Raw genomic sequence first — 22,131 nt, 5'->3', positions numbered from 1 at the left:
TCCACGGGGGGGGGGGGGGGAAAGAAAGAAAGAAGTAAAACAGAACTTACTGTCTGCTCCCTCAGTTTGTCATATAGAAACTCCAGGCGTTTGTTTGCATCATCTAGTTTCCTCTTGGTTTGCTGCAAGAGAAATAAATCCATCAGAGCACAGTGATTTTAAGCAGCCCGTTCTGATTTGCTGTCGTTGCAAAGAAGCCCGCGCAAGTCCGGGGAATTCACTGAATTTCACTGAATTTTAGAGTTGGAAGGGACCATAGAGATCATCTAGTCCAACTCCCCTGCTGAAGCAGGATTCCTTTCTAACCAAGGTTTTCCTGACACGTCGCTCGAGGTCCTTGCTCTGCACTTTCCTCCCCTGGTTTTGCTGGGACAGACCACGTGCTGTGACTCCAGTTCTCCACACAGACCCGCTCTAGTCAGCTGTAGAGGACAGCAAACTGTAGAAGTGCATCCCAAAAGCCACTGCTCATACCCAAAGTGGTACAGCTGGTAGAAAAAGCGACAGAATACCAAGTTGCAGCACATTTTTTTTTTTCCCCTCTATGCTTTGCTGGAAAAGCATAACGATAGCTGGATAAAGCCATCACTGGAACCAGCAACGTCAATGAGAGTTTAAGGGAAGCTGCAGTCACTGAATGCTAAGTATGTACAACTCAGTCGCCCCAATTATATTTTTCATTAGATGATTAGTAGAACCACAAGTTCATTTGTAGGTTTTTACTGTCAACAGAAAAACTGACAGCCTAACCCAAACTGTCCCTACAGGTCCTTTGTGCTTCCATGATTTTATATGGAGTAAACCACCCACGGACGCGTCTGGAATTGTTTTGCCACCAAAGGCTCTAAAAATAACCCCGGTATATTCCACCTGGAGGGCCACAGCAGCTGCTGGAGAAATGCATTTTTATCCACTTTTTAATTTTTTTTAAAGAAACAGCTACAGAAATTGAAGATTTTAATCCAGAATATTAAACCAGTAATAAAGTATCAAGGTTGCAATTACAGAAGCACAAAAAAAGAAGGTGATCAACAGCAGGGGAAATGGCACCAGGGCACAAGAGTAATGGAACTTCCTCCTAAATCCCTCTGCACATCAATCCCTCTTCGCTCAGGATACCATCATTTTCCCTGACAACTGGAAAAGTTTCCTTGGATAAAATCATTGCCCAGAGAGAAAAATAACCAAGCCTACAGGAATGCCCCAGCTCGGGGGTGAAGACAGACTGGTGGCCACCTGCTGTGCTGGGAATTAGAGCCATTGGGGTGGCAAAGGGCATGGAATGGAAACAGCTGGTGGATCTCAGGCCACGTGTGGCAAACCCCTCTGCAGCGGTTCTGCTGTCAAGGAGCTGAGACAAGTAAGGAGGAAGCAGCCAGGAGGAGGTAAGAAACCAGCTCATTCCTTTGGACTGGCCAACGCTCTCCGATACACAACTTCAGCTCATTTGTTCCAGAACCTGTGAAAAGGCATAAATGCCATTTTCATTTGAGAGATGGCCAACTAGGGCAAAGAGGAAAAAAAAAAAACTTGTGTTTAGTAAACAGCAAGAAATGTCTCCAACCAAAGGAGATGAAGTAAAAGTGCAAACTGGTTCTTCTCCTCACTCTTTGCTTCCCGTTACCACTTTCCCCTTCGGACTGTAATGAGGGAGCAGTGTCTGTGTTTGTTGTGAGACACACTGCCAGGGTGGGGAGTCCCACTGCTGTGTGCCAGAAACGATGGCTCTGCCTCAGAAATTCAGAGAGACTTAAAAAGAAGCAAGTAAAACATGCTGACAGAGCAGAAAAGCAATCCCTGAGTGCAGACGTGAACTGAATCACAGGATGACATGGGGTTGGAAGGGACCTCTGGAGATCATCCAGTCCAACCCCCTGCCAAAGCAGGGCCACCCAGAGCAGGTTGGTTCTGGACACCCAGAACGTGTCCAGGTGGGTTTGAATGTCTCCAGAGAAGGAGACTCCACCACCTCCCTGGGCAGCCTCTGCCAGGGCTCTGCCACCCTCACCCCAAAGAAGTTCCTCCTCATGTCCAGGTGGAACTTCTTACAGTCAAGTTTGTGCCCATTTCCTCTTGTCCTGTCCCTGGGCACCACTGAAAAAAGACCAGCCCCATCCTCCTGACACCCTCCCTTGAAGTATTTATAGGCATTGATCAGATCCCCCCTCAGCCTTCTCTTCTCCAGACTCAAAAGACCCAAGTCCCTCAGCCTCTCCTTGTAAGAGAGATGCTCCAGACCCCTCATCCTCTCTGTAGCCTCTGCTGTCCCCTCTCCAGCAGTTCCCTGTCCTTCTGGAACTGGGGAGCCCAGAACTGGTCCCAGTGCTCCAGATGGGGCCTCCCCAGGGCAGAGCAGAGGGGCAGGATGACCTCCCTCCACCTGCTGGTCCCACTCTTCTGATGCCCCCCAGGATGCCATTGTCCTTCTTGGCCACAAGGGCCCATTGCTGGCTCATGGCCATCCTGTTGTCCACCAGGACTCCCAGGTCTTTCTCCTCAGAGCTGCTCTCCAGCAGGTCACCCCCAGCCTGTCCTGGTGCAGGGGGTTATTCCTCCCCAGGTGCAGCACCCTACACTTGCCCTTGCCTTTTTTGAGTACCCAGGAGAGGGGGCACTCAGTGGTAGAAAAAGGTCTAAATGTCTATGCAGTATGCAATTTCTGTCCTGGCATTCTACAGCCTAACCTGTAAAGAAAAGATTTTGAGCAATCATATGCTATTGAACCTTATGACATCTGTCCAAAGAAAGGTCTATGGCCTTGAAAAAATTCTTCACAGCAAGAGTGGTCAGAGACTGGAACAGACTGCCCAGGGAGGGAGTTGAGTCACCATCTCTGGATGTGTTTAAGAGCTGTTTGGATGTGGTGCTGGGGGAGATGGTGTAGGGGAGAACTTTGCAGAGTGGGCTTGAGGGTTGGACTCGATGATCCCAAGGGTCTTTTCCAACCTGAATGATTCTGTGATTCTATGAAAAGCTTCTAGAAAGGCCATAGACTTTTATGAGATCTTTATGAGCTTCTGTAAAGGGATGCATGGGCAAGTCCACCCCGAAACTGCTGACCTGACACCCACAGGGTAAAGGAGTACGTACGTGCAAATGTCAAGTCTAAACTACACAATCAGCTGAAATTGTACAGTGGGCAGCATGTTATTTACTGACCACTGGGAATGAGTGAGAAGCTCTGATACAAAGCACTGACCGCTACAGGGGAGGATCTTCCTACCCAGCTCCAGTGGTAATGGTTAAAAGGTCACAACATTCCACTTCCCTGCTACCCCTTATTTCCTTTTAAAATGAGTATGTTACCAGAAATCACAAGCCTCAGATCAAAATCTAAGGCGTGTGCTCACATATTCAGACCTGGTATAACACCAGCTGCTTCCTGCTCTGAATTGCTTCTGAAGAAACAATTAAGCCAATGTGAAGGGCGTGCCTCCGCAGCAACCACCTGACAGAGGGAAAGACATCCTGAAGGATATAGAATTTTTAATTTTATTTATTTGCTTTTTGCACTATCGACAGCAAAACCTCAACTGTAACCCATTCCAACCCTCCTCCTTAGGAAAGGGCAGCAGAGAGGGCTGCAAGGGGTTGACTCCCTGCCCCTGAGCAGCACCATCCTGCTCTGCCCACGCTGAGGGACCCGAGTCAAAGAGCTGGGACAACTGGGCTGTGCTCTGGCCCCAGGCTGCTACCTCCTGTGTGCACGTGGCTTCTCTCTGCATGGCTTGTGGCTGCTTAAAGCTGTCTCAGGAAAGGCTGTGAGGGCCAGCTGAGCTGGCCAGCTGTGCTGCAGGTACCAGCACATTCAACCAAACCACTCTGGGAGCACCACCGGAGACCTACCGGATCGGAAGCAGACAGCAGGCACCTCTGGATAAGAGCTTCAAATGTAGTCTTCAGAATAAGGTGCTCCTCAGGGATGGGCTTCTTGGTAATCTTCTCTGTCGGCAGTGCCTGGACATGCTGAGAAACAGAGAGCAGGTGAGGTTTTTCCTTCCAGGTCACTGTGACCACATGTTGTTTTCAATTAAACCCAGTGGCATCGTTAGCCAGCTCGGCACGACTCCTATTTCTTCCCTGTGAGTGTGTGGAAGTGACATTACCAGCCTCTGCTGTTGCTGCCTCTGGAGGGCTGTGAAGGTGCAGAAGGAAGCAGCGTGTTAGTCCATACTGACTGGAGCATTAACTGCCAAGAGGGAGTCTCTAGGTGGAGGTTACAGCAGCAAAACACCACTGCGGCGCAAAGCCAGTGGCTAAAAACTCTGCAGGACACTTTCACTGAATTTCACTGAATTTCAGAGTTGGAAGGGACCATAGAGATCATCCAGTCCAACTCCCCTGCCAAAGCAGGATTGCCTAGAGCTTGGCAGAGCATGTTACTCAGGAGCATCCAGGCGGGTCTTGAAAATCTCCAAAGAAGGGGACTCCACACCCTCCCTGGGCAGCCTCTGCCAGGGCTCTGCCACCCTCACCCCAAAGAAGTTCTTCCTCACATTGGAGTGGAACTTCCCATGGTCCAGCTTGTGCCTGTGGCCCCTCGTCCTGTCACTGGGAACCACTGAAAAGAGTCCGGCTCCATCCTCCTTCAACCCACCCTTTAGATCCTTGTCAGCATTGATAAGGTCTCCCCTCAGCCTTCTCTTCTCCAGACTAAAGAGTCCCAGCTCTCTCAGCCTTTCCTCATCAGGGAGATGCTCCAATCCTTGAATCATCTTTGTTGCCCTTCGCTGGACTCTTTCCAGTAGTTCCCTGTCCGTCTTGAACTGGGGAGCCCAGCACTGGACGCAGGATTCCAGTTGTGGCCTCCCCAGTGCAGAGCAGAGGGGGAGAATGACTTCCCTTGACCTGCTGGCCACACTCTTCCCTATGCAGCCCAAGATTCCATTGGCCTTCCTGGCCACAAGAGCACACTGCTTGCTCATTGTCATTTTGCTGTCCACCAGGGCCCCTAGATCTTTCTCTTCAGTAGTTGCCTCCAGCAGGTCCATCCCTAACCTGTACTGGTGCCTGACAATCTTCTTCCCCAGGTGCAGGACCCTACACATTTCCCTGTTGAACCTCACTTCCTTGCCCAGCTCTCCAGCCTGTCCAGGTCTCGCTGGATGGCAGCACAGCCCTCTGGGGTGTCAGCCACCCCTCCCAGTTTGGTATCATCAGCGAACTTGCTGTGGATACACTCTGTCCCTTCATCCAGGTCACTGATGAATATGTTGAACAGCACTGGACCAAGTATTGACCCCTTTGGAGGTACTGGAAATGCCTGGTCAGTGGGACACCAGCCTGCACGTCCCTGCTGACGGAACAAACCAAAGCTGGGGCTACGTTACCTGGATGGCGTTGCCAATTGGGGCCCCCGGGGCCCCCTCTGTGCTGGGTTTGGCAACGGCAGGCGGCACGATGCAGGGTCCCAGGGTGTGGGGAGCAGGTGGGTAGCCCCCCTGCCCCACGGGGAGGTGGGGAGGCTGGAAGCTGGGTGCACCCACGGGGGCTGCCGGAGCCGGGGGCTGCTGCATCTGAGCCTGCGGATCCGCCAGCGGGTTCATGATGGGGGAGGTGATGGGCACTGGGGGCAGGAAGTTATCAGGGACCTGGGGAAAAAAGCAAAACGGTGCTTTTAGGCTGTCAGGGGAAAAGCAAACAGTGCCTTTAGGCTGTCGAGGCTGCGGCAGGCAGAGCACAACACCCATCTCTTACAGGCTTCCCAAACCGCAGCCAGCGAGAGCTCTGCCAAGCAGCGTGGCTGAGCCCCCAGGTTATGGAAACAGGAAGGGCAGAGCAACACAGGATTTCACTCTGGCTACACCAAATCCCTTCCCCTGGCTGCAGCTGCACAGTAAGGAGTGCCCGGGGGCAGTAACATCCTCCAGCACTTCCAGTCCCACGCGCTCTGCCCGTCCTCCTGCCCACACAGTCTGCCCAACCTGCCCCTGGCCACAAGAGCCACCCTCCCTCTCCTAAAGGTACCAAAGGTACCTCCTAAAGGTACCAAAAAGGTCTGGCAGACCACCACTTACAGAAGAAGAGTTGCACTAATGAAAGCTGACCCACACCTACATCTATTTGTACTATTGGGTCATTATATTTAGATTTTTTTGTCTGGCTTTCCAGGGTACATTGTTGTCCATGCAGTAGGTAGGTCCCAGCTAGCAACAGGCACCAGTAAAGCTCCTGAAAGCCCTTCAGTGCCAACCTTGTTTGCCAGATGCTTAAATCAGATTACGAGTGCATTTCAGATCCAGCACTAAGCATCTGCCAGGCTTTACACTGGGGCATTTCTTCCCTCCACCGAATGTTTCTGAAACAACAAACTGACCTACTTGCCTCCACTACAGATCATACAGGAATCCAAACAAAAGAAAGAGCTCCCATGGGAATATGCACATTTTGTTGGGGAAAAAAGGAAACATGACATGGAAAAAAAAGAAAGATTACAGAATCCTGAATGCTACCCTGAATGATGCCAGAATGAAGCTAGTGGTTTGGGACAGCCAAAAAAGTAATATTCCCAGTCCAGCACCAAAGTCAGTTATAAAAAGCAATGAATCACAGCAATAAACTTTTGAGTGGTAAGTTATTTGTTAGGTAGAAAACAGTTGTAAATTATGCTGTGGCTTGAAATGCCAGACAGTTCTTTCATTTTATAGTACTCCACGTGTGAGTCATTTCATCATAACATAAGAGAAACCAACATAGAAACATTTCTTGCAGAAGTTTGTTAAATACTCAACAGGGGATGCAACAAACATGACTCCTCATTTAGAAAGGAGCCAACCCTGGAGTCCTGGCTACGTCAGAAATTCTGGCTGACACCCCCACACAGCAGCAGCCAAAAAGCTGTTTGCAGAAGGCTGCTTTTGGAGCTCTTGGGTCCAGCAGTTACTCTGACAGCTTGTCTCCTTCTACTTAAGAGCCCAAAGCCCCAACAGGCAGCATGGGGCAGACAAAGCATCCCCTGTCAATCCTCCAAAAGCATCTTAAATCTTGTAACTGCAGAGACCAAAAATTAAAGGGCAAGGGAGACTTCTGTCTTTACCTCTTCCCAGACCTTATCCTGCCCACTCCAACTTTTTTTTTCCCCTCCCCACACTTTACACACTCCAAACTTGCTTCCCAAATCCACCAGAGCAGCAGGTGACACTGCTGTGGAGACAGGCAGGACTCCAGCAGCATCAGGGGCTGAAAAGGCTTCCTCTGCTCCGTGCCAAGCGGCCTCAGTTATCCCTCCCCGCTGCAGCCTACAGCTGTTTTACAAAACTACATTGTCTCCATCACAAAAATTGTCTTACTTTCAGCAGATCCCTCAGGATCAGACCCTTAATCAGGATAAACTGCTTTCAGCTCCAGCAAAGTCAGTAATCTCTAACAATTTGCATAGCCTCGTTATTTTGCGTAAGTATCATCTCCTGCAAAACTCATCTGCTTTACTGCAGATGAAAACAATCCACGGTATTTTCTTCCCTCAAACTAGGATCCATGTTGGTATTAATAATCACAACTTCAGCAAAAAGCCACTATCTCTTTGGAGGCTTAAATATTTTGAGAGATAATGCACATTCAGAGGTGTAAAGGCCATTTCTGCTCACGGGATGCAGCTAACTCTTTTTTTCACCCCCCTCCCCTTTCTCCCACCACCAAGTTTCCCAGGAGCAGCCTAAATTTCTGCTTTCCAAGGCACCAGCACTCAGCTGTGTCACCACAGGATTTCATACAGTACCTTCTTCTTCTTGGCAGCTCTGTTCAGGGCGGGAGGGTCGTTCCAGCCATTCTGAGGCCCTGGGGACAGAAAGAAAACAGAGATTTTAAGTACCTCAGAGGAGGGCAGTTACACCTTGGGCTTAGCTGGGCCAACTCCCTCCCCTGCTCCTCACTGGGGGCCAGAAAACCTCTTGAGACAGCAAGAGCCTCCCGACAGCCCAGCCATCAGACCCTTGGGGCTCTGCGCCCACCACGCAGGTCTGGCATCTTGACTGACTGTTGTCAAATTTGGTAGAAGTTGATTCGTTTTTTTGATTATTATTATTATTTTTATTTATAATTAACTTTTTCTTATTTTGCAGGAAAAAAAACCCCAAACAAACCACCTTTGAGCAGACAAGCCCCTTGAAAAGGCAGGCAGTTGCCTCCCATGCCCGAAACACAGCTCTGCTACACAGACTGGATGTGTGAAGACGGCTTTAGCTACTTGCTGAAAGTTTCTCCCATCTGTATCACATGAAAAGAAGTGAGAAGCAGCTTTGAATTTTTTTTTTTTTTTTTCCCCCATGACCACCATAACGTTATTGCAAACATTAATCAGCAGCAGAGATGTGAGAAACCATGGGTGAATAAGAACACCATTAAGCTGCATCTATTTCCCCAGAGCTGCTGGGGAACCCGTGATGGGTTTTATACGTGGCAGTTACGTTCCCCGGCAACACAACACGGAAAGAGGAGGAACAAGAGGCAACAGCAGCCTTAAACACGTCAGGCCAGATTCACCCAGCCAGGCTGGAGACACAAGAGTCATCAAATCACGTTTTCCCCTGCCAGCTCCAGCACATTTCTGGTGCTTTGTGTCCCAAAAGCAGAGCTGCTGGAGCAAGGTGGCAAAAAAGCTAGCGTTTTGCATCAACTGCAATTTGTTTGAAAGTGGAAGAAGCACAGAGGATGTGTGAGCGGAGTCACTCCGCATCCGGGGTGGTGTTCTGGACCAAACCTTCAGCTCTTCCAAGAAAACATGCTCAGTGCAGCTCGTGCACCAAAAAGCTGACGTTAGTGCCCTGGTAATAGTTCCCCATCTGGCCACAGAGTACGTGCCATCAGAACCACAGCACCGTATCTCCGCGTCGCCGCGGCCTCACCGAGCCATCAGGATTTATCACACAAACCCACAAAACCAAATCTCTGCTCAACGGACTTTTTCACCACAGTGTTTTTTCACTCAGCAGATGATGAATTCACCTTTGTAGCAGAGCTCAGAGTCACTGCAGAATTTCCTCAATTTATCAAAAATTTCATTTGCTCTGACTTTTTTTTTTTTTTTAAACCAGTTCTACGTCCAAATTGTGTTAAAAGAGAGAAATGCAAAACAATTTAAAAAACCCCTTTCACATCTGCTTTCTCTTTCTCCTGACAGCCACGTGCCCCAGGGGCTCCTCTGGTCCTCCCTATCCAGAAAATCCCAGAGCCCCTCTGATGGAGGAATTCCAACTTCTGCAGTGCTGTGATACTGGTAACGTGTTAAGAAAGTCCCCCAGACTGTTAGTGCTGTTAATTTCCTGGAATAATTTGCTTTAAAAAAACCAAACAAACCAGGAAAACCAGCATTTGTTCCTGTGGTTAAAAACTCCAGATAAGTTATTGGTTTTAATTAAGGAATTAAAAATTGATTTGATTAAAGTCTAATTGGCAAGCAGCACCGCCCTTCATGTTCTTCAAGAACATATGCATTGTTGATGTCCATTCAATTAATTTCATGTAATTATTTTCAGGTTAGGTGGTACCTAGTTCACCTGGGAAGGGAGAGGCCTGGTCTCGAGTTGGAAGGCTTTCTGCAGATAAAATGCAAAGAGAACCAAAAAAATACTTTCTTCAAAAAATAAATAAAACAAACGGTCTGTAACTTTTGATTAGCAATTTAGTTTCAATAATCACGAGAAGTCAGAAAAAACACCTAATTACAATGTCAGTTTAGAGATAAATTGTTTGTCCAAACCACCCTCTGGAATTGCTTTTGTTTGCCTTCCCTGAAAACACACCTGTTGCTCTTTCCATGCAATAAATTGGTGTTTCTAGTTGTTTCTAACAAAAGTTGCGGGGTCCTGTCCCACTTTCTTCTCTCTCCCAGTGTTCTCATTTTCTGCTCCTGCCAGCCAGTGCAGCTGACAGACCATTACTCCCAGCAACAATCTTCTCACCACCATTTTTCCATCCCAGAAACCTTTCTCAGGAGATTCCTAAAGTACTTGACTTCAAGGTGGATGTCAAGGATTTTCCCAAATCAGGGTGCACCCTCAACTGCATCCAGCCCAGCAGAAAAAAAGAAGTATGTTCACACAGCAGCTTTACACCCACGTGAAAAGACACGTTGCCTGCTCAGACAGAGCAACAAATCCAAATGGCAAAACCCAGTCAATAAAGCCTTTGCCATTTCCAAGAGAAGAGGAACGTTGGGGGAGTTAAACTCCTGTTCCTGTGGTTTCTCTGACGCGCTTATAGATCTGGTGCAAACCCTTCCCTTGGCCCAGAATTGCTCTACCACAGTTTCAATCAAGATTCGAGACTCTGAAAATTAAAACTCCCTCAAAAGCAGGTCTAAGGACCTGTCACAAAAAAACGTGAGACAGATTGAAAATGAAATTAAATGCGGGCTTTTCCTGCTTCATGGAGCTCCAAGCACAGTCTAACATACTCATGTTATATGCATTTGCAAAAAAACCAGGAGGTATTTACAGAACTGTTTCTTTTTTAAGTGCATCTTTAAATCCAAGTCAGTTCAAAGGTGAGGAGCTTTTTAAGACTTCAAATTTTTCCTTCATCCCTTACCCTGTCCTTTAAATGAATAACATTTGCAAAGTGAAAGAGGATTTCCCCAGGTTAGATCACCACATCAAAGCCACGAGCAGCATCACTACACGCTTTGCACGGGACCATTCAGCCTTAGAGGTGAGATCTCCTTCTGGCTGCAGATTTCTGTGGTTCTTTGGGATCTCATGCCAAGGCATCCTTCACTAAGCAATGCAGCTACTCTGGAAAACGCCTTGGTTGTTAGGCATATTAAGCATGTACACTGTCACTTCTCCACTTACAAAGCAAGGGTTTTTTTTTTTCCCTTCTTGTTTATATGTTCTTTTTTGAAAGGCATAATCTAAAAGTGGGAAGAGGACAGAGTGTGCTCCTCAGACACCTCTTCTCTTTTTTCCACAGCTCTCCAGTTGTGTGCCAGCAGCCCACAGGCACGAGCCACTCGGCTTTGGCAGCTCACCATGCCCCATGGTCCACCTCTGCCTAGGTGAGATCCGTCTGGGTTGATTACTCAATGTTACAAATCGACTGGTATTGTCATTAATGTCCCTAATTTCTATTGCCTGGAGTACAGAGCTTCACCCACTCCAGCTCTCACACCACAACAGCTTTGTCACTTTGCTGGTAACGCAAGAAATTTAGCAAGTGACAGACCTGAAGCTCCTCCTGCCAGCGATGCAAGCAGAGTGGTACTTGGAGGTGCAGAAGATAAAGTGCTGCTCCACATCCCAGGAATCCCTAGAACCCTTTCCAACACCTCTTCCTCTGCCCAATTCAACAGTTCCTCTGTCTTACAGAGAGAAGTTTGACAGAGCCTGTACCACGGGGTGAGGAGGTATCACAGTCCAACGTCTCGAAGAACAGAGAGGACGCTGAACCTGGCTGCAGGGTGGAGGGAAAAGGCTTCTCCCCTTGCAGCCCTAGAGGCTGCCCTACACCAGTCCTATCATTTAACAGAGCAAAAGACCATTTCTCCCCAAAATACAAGTGTGTGTGTGAAGGCATGGTGTGGGCTCCCACCTACTCATAAGCAATGTGCCTCTTCTGCACTGTGCCACCCCTAACTTCTAAAAGAGCTGAGTGGCAGTAGGGTCCTCAGGGCCTGTGGGCAGAGCCAGCATCCCTGGAACACCCCTAACACCCCCAGCCTAACCTCCCACCTCTGGCCCACGACTCTCCAGCTGGACCACCTGGATGAGAGACAGACACCAGGCTGTGGTTTCACAGGCTGCTGAGTGAGGAGAGAGGTTTGTTACCACGAGTGGGGTCACCGTCCCACGGCACACGGTGACACCCAGGCAGTCAGTCACAAGCAGACAGCGCGTGCTCTCTCAACATGCGTGCTCAAACATGCTTTTGTGTGTCAGCCAAACACACACACACACGTGCTTCGGGTTAACATTCAGGAAGGAGACACGTAAAAGCATTTCTAAATAATTTCTGATTATCTTTTCAGGCATTCGGTAAATCCCATCACACTAAGTGGTTAGGAAAAAAAAAATAATGGAAGCGAGCCACAAGAAAAGCTGTTTGAATATGCTGCTTGAAATGCCACTCACAAAACGGGACAGAGAGGCAAGTCACATTTGCCAAATGGTTCTGCGAGGAGAACGGGGATCATCTTCTCTGCAGCAATTAGGAAAACTCGCTCATTTTCGTATTTTGCTCTCCGGCCACACGGCAGGTTTTGATGCCAGCCTCACAAGGTTAAAACTGTGCTGCCATCCCTCCGCAGTACACAACAGCCTCACGAAGAGACAAGGCTGAGCCATCCTGCCGCGGGGCAAGACAAGAACTCTGAGTTTGTGGCAAAGTCTGCCTCGGAAAGGAGATTGCTCCTGCTCCTCAGCAAGTGCTCACTGCAGCAAGAGAAGCTGCATCATGGCCAGAGGCACAGGGAAATGCTGTGTTTTAGAAATGCTTTGAATTGACCTCTAAGCACAAGCAAACCTCCTTGAGAGCATTCTCAAGGCAAAGGTGCACATTTAAACCGAGTCAAGCGCAGACCTGTTCTCTGGGATGCAGGAAGGTCGCTGGCTGCAGGCAGAGTACCTGTTGGTCCCGTAGGCAAGGCATAAGCCACAGAAGTTGCTGGAGGTCCTGGCCTGCCATGCTGAAAGGACGTGCCAGAAGGAGGAAGAGGGAAGGAAGAGCTGGGATTCAGGCTTGTTGGGGAGGGCTGAGGCTGCCCGGGGTACAGCGGGGAGGGCATGGGGTGGGCAGAGGCAGAGGGGTAGGGAGGGGTGGTGTTAGGGGCAGGGTTTGGGTAGGAGGCTGAAGCAGGGACAGCGAGAGGCTGCTGAGGCTGATAGAGAGCTGGTCCCCCCGTTCCACAAGGGTACTGCTGTGTGGCCTGATACGCTACAACAGGGAGAAAAGACATGTGGTCAGTGATGTTCACAACAGGCTTCGTCTGCCTCTGCTTCCTTCTCTGCCTCCTCTCCTACTGCCCCTTCCCCCTCAAATCTCTTACCTGTCTAAGCCAAATCCTGGCTTTCTACAACTCTGCCTGTGCTTGCAGGACTGCTCAAAACTTCAGCCTGCCACCAGGAGCAGGGAGAGGACTGCTGTAAGGACTTGGGTTGTCCCCCGGCCTCTCCTGCCCAGAGCCCCCACGGCGCGTGGGGTGAGGCTGCAGCACAGGGAGCCTCACTGCTGCTGTGCCTGGTTCCTGGACCACTGCAACCCTCATGGCACCTCTGGGGGGAGGGAACACCCTGCCCCAGGGCTGCCCAAAGGGAAACTCTGGGCCAAGGAAGTGCCCAGCAGTCTCTGGAAGGGAGTGCAAGCCTTTCACTGAGGGCTCTGCTGCTTAACACTCTCTGCCTCTTCCTCTGATCATCTATGCCCGTATTTTCCCCCCTCGTGCCTGTCCTTTTCATCCCCTGCTTTGAGTGTGTCAGTGCTCTGCCCTCTTCCTCACTCACCTCTGCTGCTGCCCTTGACTCCTCATCCCCATTCCCATCTTCACAGAGTTGCAATGAGAACTGGATGGCCCAGCTGCACACGGGTGAGTTGGGTCCCTTCTTTTGCCAGACCCATGATGCTACTTCTCCAGGACTCACACAGAGGGGTTTCTAACCCCTCGGGAGTGAGTCTAAGAGCTGTGGCCAGACATTTCTCAGCAGAAGAGACAGTGTCTGACAGAAGGTGTCTGATGTCTGGACACCAACAAGAAATCACAATCCCTCAGATGTCATCCCAGGAGCTTCCTCAGAATCACAGAATCCCATGGGGTTGGAAGGGACCTCTGGAGATCATCCAGTCCAGCCCCCTGCCAAAGCAGGGCCACCCAGAGCAGGTCCCACAAGAATGTGTCCAGGTGGGTTTGAATGTCTCCAGAGAAGGAGACTCCACCACCTCCCTGGGCAGCCTCTGCCAGGGCTCTGCCACCCTCACCCCAAAGAAGTTCCTCCTCATGTCCAGGTGGAACTTCTTACAGTCAAGTTTGTGCCCATTTCCTCTTGTCCTGTCCCTGGGCACCACTGAAAAAAGACCGGCCCCATCCTCCTGACACCCTCCCTTGAAGTATTTCTAAGCCTTGATCAGATCCCCCCTCAGCCTTCTCTTCTCCAGACTCAAAAGACCCGAGTCCCTCAGCCTCTCCTCACAAGAGAGATGCTCCAGGCCCCTCATCATCTTTGTAGCCCTCTGCTGTCCCCTCTCCAGCAGTTCCCTGTCCTTCTGGAACTGGGGAGCCCAGAACTGGTCCCAGTGCTCCAGATGGGGCCTCCCCAGGGCAGAGCAGAGGGGCAGGATGACCTCCCTCCACCTGCTGGTCCCCCTCTTCCTGATGCCCCCCAGGATGCCACGCCCCCCCCCCCCCCCCCCCCAAAATGTGGGACTTGCTTGGTCTGAACCCTCCCAATCCCGAGGAGGGGACAAGCTATGCCCAAATAAACGTGTCCTCATCACTTGCCTGTCCCACCTGGGCTGGGGGAGAGGGAAAACGTCCTGCTACTCACTCTGCAGGTAGGTTGGTCGGGCCCCAGCTGGTGGGTACATGACGCAATTGGAAGACGCGGCTTGCTGCGACGGCACGTTGGGGTTAACGGCACCCGGCAGGATGAAGCCTGGAAGAGGTGGGTTGTCTCCCTGTGAAAAGATTGCAGGGAAAAAGAGAGATGAATAGGATTTAGTCAGCAATGGTAACGCGGTGCTGAATCAGAACGGTAACAAAATGATCAGTTCCCATGTCAAGGTCTGAAACCACGTTCCCTGGAAGAGCCACCAGCACAGGGCAAACGCCTCTGACCACCCCAGGGCCTCAGGGTGCCCCGTGTAACACTGACAGCACAACTTGTACGTGCAGGGGCTTCAGCAGCCACACACACCTTCCTGCGGGAGGAAGAATCACAGAATCACAGAATCTTCTAGGTTGGAAGGGACCTTAAAGATCATCTTGTCCAACCGTCAACCTCACTGACAAAAATAGACACCCACACAACAAACAAGGAGCATCATCACTAAACCAGACCTCCCAGCACTACATCAACCCGTCTTTTGAACACCTCCAGGGATGGGGCCTCAACCACCTCCCTGGGCAGCCCATTCCAATGCCTGAGAACCCTTTCAGTGAAAAAATTTTTCCTAATATCCAGCCTGAACCTCCCCTGGGGCAACTTGAGGCCATTTCCTCTCGTCCTGTCACCTGTGACTTGGGAGAAGAGACCGACCCCCATCTCTCTACACCCTCCTTTCAGGGAGTTGGAGAGAGCAATAAGGTCTCCCCTCAGCCTCCTCTTCTCCAGGCTGAACACCCCCAGCTCCCTCAGCCTCTCCTCATAAGACTTATTCTCCAGACCCCTCACCAGCTTTGTCGCCCTTCTCTGGACCCGCTCCAGCACCTCGATGTCTTTTTTATGGTAGGGGGCCCAAAACTGGACACAAGAGGTCCTTGCCAGAGCTGCCTGTTATTGGGGCAGTCCCAGAGCACTCTGCCATCCACAGCTTTCAACTGACAACTTGAACCTGAACTCTGAAGCTTCTAATTTCCATGGAAAAGAGGGAAAGGAAAAAAAAAAAAATAATCATCACACTTCAAATATCCCAGTGTGGGGCAAGGGCTGGAGGGGAGGCTGAGGTTCCCAGGTTCTTGAGGTCCCACTCAAGGCTTCTCAAAGCCACTCATCTGAGCACTGGTTAAAAAAAACCACAACAAACCAGTAAGAAGACACAGGGGAACTACAGGGGAGCACACATGGAAGCTGCTCCTTTTGCCTATCCATACCAGGCTGTGTCAAGCACACAGACTACACCGGGGGACACCCTAGGGTGGAGCAGGGGCTCAGAGAGGAATAATGAAGGTTATACCTGTGTGTCAGAGGGACAGCCTGCAGGAAGATGGCTGGGAAGGGCAGTAGGAGTTTTGTTACTCCAGGTAGTGACAGTAGGGGCAATTCTAACCTGAATTGAACAAAGAAATACCAATCATGGAAAACAAAACAATAAAAAAAAAAAGTCTAAAAGGGTTTCACAAATCGAGATGCAAAGGAGGGAACACAAAATGTTTGCATGCTGGCACTTTTAACACAGCCATAAAAATCTTAAGAGGAAGAAAGAAAAGTGCATTCAAGATAGGCAAAAATCACTGTGAGCTGGAGCCAGAGTGAATTGCAGAGTGAAGGCAAAGCAGAGCAGAGACGCAGCTGCAACAGGCTGTGGAGCAAGTGTGGTGTTAGGTGTGCCAGCGAGCCAGGTCTGCCTCCATCATCACTTCTTCCTAGGGCAGAAGCTCCCCCCAGGCTGACTGCCTGACGCTGAGCATCACTGAGCACAGCTGGAGGTTCCACACTAAATTCAAACATGCTGCCTCACACAAAAGCAGTCTGCTTAAATTGAGCTTAAGAGGAATTTTAAAAGGTTAAAATCTGATATTCAGCTCTTGCACATGCACAAAGGTACATCTGAATTCTACCTGCTTCCCAGCCACTCTCCCACAAGTACTTTATCTTCCTCCTTTGCTATTCCAAAGCCCCTCAGCTCCACACAACCACTACTACCCTCTGACAGCACAGAAACCAAGAACCTGAGCAAAGAGAGGGTGTGCTGCCCAGGGATGGGATGCACAGCCAGGGGCAGGAGCCCAACACCACGCTGGCCAAGCACAGGCAGAGGAGAAGGTGAAGTCCTGGCTGTCCTTCAGCCTATGGGTCTCTAACCCCGTGCAGCACTGGGCTATCAGCGCAGTCAGCTGTACAACAACTCCTGTTAATACCTGCACAACTCAGCACTCGAGTTATCGAAAAGACTTTTCCATCCCCTTTCATGCCTGGGTTTGTTGGTTGTTTTTTTTTTTTTTTTTCCAGATGAAAAGAGGGTTCATAAACTTACGCTGAAAGAAGCCCAAGTTTTCAGTACCCATTACTATTTGGGCCAGCAATCAAACCAAGTCTGCCTCAAGCCTCAACAAGCCCTGTTGTCATGGTTTCAGATGCCACAGAGTTGACTTTCTTACTAGCAGCTGGGGTAGTGCTGTGTTTTGGATCTGGGATGCAAATAGTGTTGGCAGTGCACTAATGTTTCTGGTTGTTTTTCAGCAGTCAAGGCCTCTTCTGCTCCTCACGCTGCCCAGCCAGCGGGCAGGCTGAGAGTGCCCAAAAAGCTGGGAGGAAACAAAGCCAGGAGAGCTGACCCAAGTGACCAAAGGGACATTTGACACGGTCCCCCACAACATCCTGATTGCCAAATTGGAGGGGTACAGATTTGATGGGTGGACTGTTCAGTGGATAAGGAACTGGCTGGATGGTCACATCCAGAGGGTGGTACTCAGTGGCTCAAAGTCCAGATGGAGACCAGTCACAAGTGGTGTTCCTCAAGGGTCCGTGCTGGGGCCAATACTGTTTAACATTTTTATCAATGATATAGACAGGGGGATTAAAGGCACCATCAGCAAGTTTGCGGACAACACCAAGCTGTGTGGTGTTGTCGATACACCAGAGGGACGGGATGTCATCCAAAAGGACCTGGACAGGCTGGAGAGGTGGGCCCAGGTGAACCTCATGAGGTTCAACAAGAGCAAATGCAAGGTTCTGCACCTGGGCTGGAACAATCCTCACCATCAGTACAGACTGGGGGGTGAGGGATTGGAAAGCAGCCCTGAGGAAAGGGACTTGGGGGTGCTGGTGGAGGAGAAGCTGGACATGAGCAGGCAGTGGGCACTTGCAGTCCAGAAGGCCAATCCCATCCTGGGCTGCATCAAAAGATGCGTTGCCAGCAGGTCCAGAGAGGGGATTCTGCCACTTTACTCTGCTCTGGTGAGACCTCACCTGGAGTATTGTGTGCAGGTCTGGAGCCCTCAATATAAGAAGGACATGGACCTGATGGAGAGGGTCCAGAGGAGGGCCACAAGGATGATCAGGGGGATGGAGCAGCTCTGCTACGAGGACAGGCTGAGGGAGCTGGGGTTGTTCAGCCTGGAGAAGAGGAGGCTCCGGGGAGACCTAATAGCAGCCTTCCAGTACCTGAAGGGAGCTACAGGAAGGCTGGGGAGAACCTGTTTAGAAAGGCCTGTAGTGACAGGACGAGGGGCAATGGCTTCAAACTGGAGGGGAACAGATTTAGACTGGAGATTAGGAGGGGGTTCTTCACTGTGAGGGTGGTGGAGCACTGGAACAGGTTGCCCAGGGAGGTGGTTGAGGCCCCTTCCCTGGAGATATTCAAGGAGAGGCTCGACGAGGCCCTGGGCAACCTGGTCTAGTTGGGGGTGTCCCTGCTGACTGCGGGGGGGTTGGACTAGATGGGCTTTGGAGGTCCCTTCCGGCCTGGGCAATTCTATGATTCTTTGATTCCTTGCCATATGACATCGCTCTCAGCACATAAAGCTCAGGGAAGAAGTAGGAGATGTTAGGAGTGATGGTGTTTTGTCTGCCCAAGCAGACAGCACACACGATGAAGCCCTGCTGTCCTGGAGCTGGCTGAACACCTGCCTGCCAATGGGAAGCAGTGAATGAATTGCTTGCTTTGCTGTCCTTGTGTGCGTGGCTTTTGCTTTACCTATTAAACTGTATTTATCCCAACCCAGGAGTTTTCACACATTTACTCTCGTGGTTCTCTCCCCCACCCTTCCGGGGGGATGGTGAGCAGGCAGCTTCGTGGTGCTCAGTGGGGTTAAACCACAACACCCATGTGTGCACTTTCTTAAAAGGAAGTCAAACAAAACAAGTATCCTAATACTCAAATATGTAATTTCTTTCTGGTTCATCGGCATACTGTTGAGGACCTTTTTGACATGGCACCTGTCCCCTTCAAGCCCTTCCTGCTGAGCATGAGCTCCCTGGAAAGCCAAGAACACACGGGTAACTCATTTGCAGCGTGTCCGTGGGGTTGTGAGACACCCAGCCTCGTATTAATGAGCAGGGTTTGCTTAATTAACAGCTTGAGGCATTCCTGAAACGGTAAAAGAAAGAGGAAACTCTGGTTTAAAAAGCATTGCTGAGATCATGCCATCTAGACAACAGCTGCTGGTTTTCCACAGCCAAAGGGGAAACAGGCAGCATTGCTTCTCAGGTCAACTCATTGGTGACAAGAGGGAAGGTCAAAGACACAGCAAAGAATAGTAGAGTTAATTACTGACAGCGATGCGTTTAAAATCATATACAATGGCTTTAGCAAGGTCATCTTGTACAAACAGGATGAAGGCTTTGTCACTTCTGACATCTACCCTGTTAACACCCCGAGGAGAAGGTGAAGACACGCACAGCTGTTGACATCAAGAAGAAAAAAAAACCAAAGCCCAACTCCCCCCACCCAGTTTTCAGCCCTTCTTCCTTCCTGCCTCCACTCTTCTGGCAGGAGGTGCTCGAAGGGCAGCACTGACAGAGACGTGCCTCTGCTTGTGCCAGTCTCCTCTGTGTGAGAAGAACACCTGGAGCACTAACACAGATCCACTCTCAGAAAAGCCCAGCCCGGAGCCCCTGTGTGGAACAGGGTGAGATGAGCTCCAGCACAGGGCTGTGTGGATGAGGGACTTGGCTTAAGTAGGCACAACCAGGGCCACCCACCACACCACGCTCTGGTGAGAGCAAACATGGTCTGATGAGGTCTGTTGTCCTCAGGCTCAAGATAAAACCAGGCATTTGCCTCCCCCATTTCTCCTCTTCCTCCCCACATAGCCCCCAGGTCCCTTATTAGACCCATACTCACCGTGTCTGTCTCCTTGCACAGCTTGCTCCTGGCTCAGACCTGCCCCCCTGCTCCTGTCTCCCTCCCTGCCCGTGCCCCCTCACACCTGGGGCTGGGAAGGTGTCTTCACAGCAGGCTGTACCCACAGCTGCTGAAACGTGCCCTCCGTTTGCTACTGTCACTGCCCAGCAACTTCTGCAGCCAACACCAGAGCTGGGAAGAATCAGGCCCAGAAGAGGCTGGTGAGCAGCAAGACCCAAGGCCTGGTGGAACAGCACAGCGTCAGGGACACAGAGAGAAGCCCTGCAGTGCTCTCCCACACAGTCCTTCTTGGCACCACCAGCACATTTTCAAACAAGGAGGGAAAAATATCCAATCTTCAAAAGCAGGCTACTAGCAAGGTGTTTAATGGACATTTCCAGATGAAGAGTAAAGGCGGCATCTGTACTGATTGGAAAGCAGCAGCAATGCCTTTTACTCCAAGGCTCTTGGAGTGTCACACAGCCCAGGCTCAGGTCAGGAGAAAGGAAAAAAAACCCCCAAAATCCTCTACCCATCACTCTCCAGAACTCAAGCACACCATCTCCCTCCCTGATTGCCCCAGACCATTTACCTGTTGGTAATACTGCTGGGTTGGAGCCTGGGGCCCTTGCAACTGTCCAGCCCCAGGGCCAGCTCGTCCTTTGGGCACGGGCTGTCTCTCGTGGGGTGCCTTGAAGGTCTCCTGTCCCACCGGGAGCTCCCCTTGGGCTCTGCAAAGCCTGTCACGTAACTGCATGATGTTGGGCTGCAACCAGAAAAGGACAGTGAAGGAAGGTGAGCTGCACTGCCTGTTGATCCAGCCCATCCCACCAAGAGGTGGACTGGCCACACGCTGATGAGTGCTCTCTACGAAGCCTGCTCTGCTTTAGTTGATTAAATCTTTTTTTTTTTTTTTTTTTTTTGCATGAGACACAGGGTCAATGGAAATGCCTTCCATGTCCATGCCTCCCGTTTTGGGCTGCATCATTCCCATGCCAGCCTGTCTACAAATATCAGCTGATCGAAGGATGAGAAATCACAAGAAAATAAACTAATGACCATGTATGAAGACACAAGTTTCACTGTGACTAGCTTGCAGAAGGGACAGTTGCCCCTTTGCCAGCCACTGGCTGCAAGGACAATGGTGTCAAATGAAGAGGGGGAAAAAGAACAAGGTAGGTGGTGTTCTTCAGGCCAACGGAGGGAGAGGGGACACAGCCTGTCCCATCCTCAGCCCGTCCTGCTGGGTGACTGCATCACACAGAGACCTTTGCTTGAAGAACACATGTTCCCACAGAGACAGGGAGTCAAAAACCTGAAGGCCCCGTACCTGGTTGGTGTTTGCAGGGAGGAAGGTCAAAGCTGCAGCAATACTGCCCTGGGCAGCCAGGAGGTTGGCATACTGGCTCATCTTCTCAGCCAAAAGGGCTCCCACAGCATTGGGGTCCACAGCCTGGGTGAGCTGCACCGCTTTGCGCAGGATTACCACTTTCTCTATTAAATCCTGGAAGATCAGGGAAAAAATAACCACAAATGAGAATCACAGAATGGTGTGGGGTTGGAAGGGACCTCTGGAGAGCATCCAGTCCAACCCCCTGCCAAAGCAGGGCCACCCAGAGCAGGGCCCACAGGAACGTGTCCAGGTGGGGTTTGAATGTCTCCAGAGAAGGAGACTCCACCACCTCCCTGGGCAGCCTCTGCCAGGGCTCTGCCACCCTCACCCCAAAGAAGTTCCTCCGCATGTTTAGCTGGAACTTCTTATGTTCAAGTTTGTGCCCATTTCCTCTTGTCTTGTCCCTGGGCACCACTGAAAAAAGACCAGCCCCATCCTCCTGACCCCCTCCCTTGAAGTATTTCTAAGCCTTGATCAGATCCCCCCCTCAGCCTTCTCTTCTCCAGACTCAAAAGACCCAAGTCCCTCAGCCTCTCCTCATAAGGGAGATGCTCCAGGCCCCTCATCATCTCTGTAGCCCTCTGCTGTCCCCTCTCCAGCAGTTCCCTGTCCTTCTGGAACTGGGGAGCCCAGAACTGGGCCCAGTGCTCCAGATGGGGCCTCCCCAGGGCAGACCAGAGGGGCAGGATGACCTCCCTCCACCGGCGGCTCCCACTCTTCCTGATGCCCCCCCGGATGCCATTGGCCACCAGGGCCCATTGCTGGCTCCTGGGCATCCTGTTGTCCACCAGGACTCCCAGGTCTTTCTCCTCAGAGCTGCTCTCCAGCAGGTCCCCCCCAGCCTGTCCTGGGGCAGGGGGTTATTCCTCCCCAGGTGCAGCGCCCTTCACAACAGGGTGAAGTAGACTCTCATGGATCCTCAGGCCAGCCCTGCAGAACCCCTCTCACCCGATGGAAAGCCCAAGCCAAGTGAAAGTTTCCTGGACAGTTACAGCTGCACCGAAGGCACAACTTCTCTAGCACTTGAGACAGTAAAAGAGCAACCAACAGTTGTGCACCAAGTGGCTTCTAACAGCAGAGCCAGCAGG

At 50.8% G+C, this 22,131-nt stretch overlaps 1 protein-coding gene across 9 annotated transcripts in view; it reads right to left on the bottom strand.

Annotated features, from left to right (window-relative positions):
• SEC31A (SEC31 homolog A, COPII coat complex component) overlaps positions 1–22,131 on the bottom strand; it is a 57,105-nt gene that overhangs the window by 2,405 nt on the left and 32,569 nt on the right. The window contains exons 20-29 of one of the 9 annotated variants that reach the window (XM_014949993.1): positions 20,981–21,154; positions 20,243–20,416; positions 15,820–15,912; positions 14,472–14,601; positions 12,514–12,867; positions 9,486–9,533; positions 7,718–7,776; positions 5,331–5,591; positions 3,847–3,966; positions 51–122 (exon numbers count right to left, since the gene is read on the bottom strand). In XM_014949993.1, the coding sequence (XP_014805479.1) occupies positions 51–122; positions 3,847–3,966; positions 5,331–5,591; positions 7,718–7,776; positions 9,486–9,533; positions 12,514–12,867; positions 14,472–14,601; positions 15,820–15,912; positions 20,243–20,416; positions 20,981–21,154 (1,485 nt within the window). The remainder of the gene's footprint in view (positions 1–50; positions 123–3,846; positions 3,967–5,330; positions 5,592–7,717; positions 7,777–9,485; positions 9,534–12,513; positions 12,868–14,471; positions 14,602–15,819; positions 15,913–20,242; positions 20,417–20,980; positions 21,155–22,131) is intronic. The other 8 variants (XM_014949994.1, XM_014949995.1, XM_014949997.1 and 5 more) reach the window with 8 other exon arrangements.

Source organism: Calidris pugnax, unplaced genomic scaffold, assembly GCF_001431845.1.
Source record: "Calidris pugnax isolate Ruff unplaced genomic scaffold, ASM143184v1 scaffold42, whole genome shotgun sequence".
Taxonomy (NCBI): Eukaryota; Metazoa; Chordata; class Aves; order Charadriiformes; family Scolopacidae; genus Calidris; species Calidris pugnax.
The sequence above is the reverse complement of the archived record's forward strand: the minus strand, read 5'-3'. Positions and strand labels throughout refer to the sequence as shown.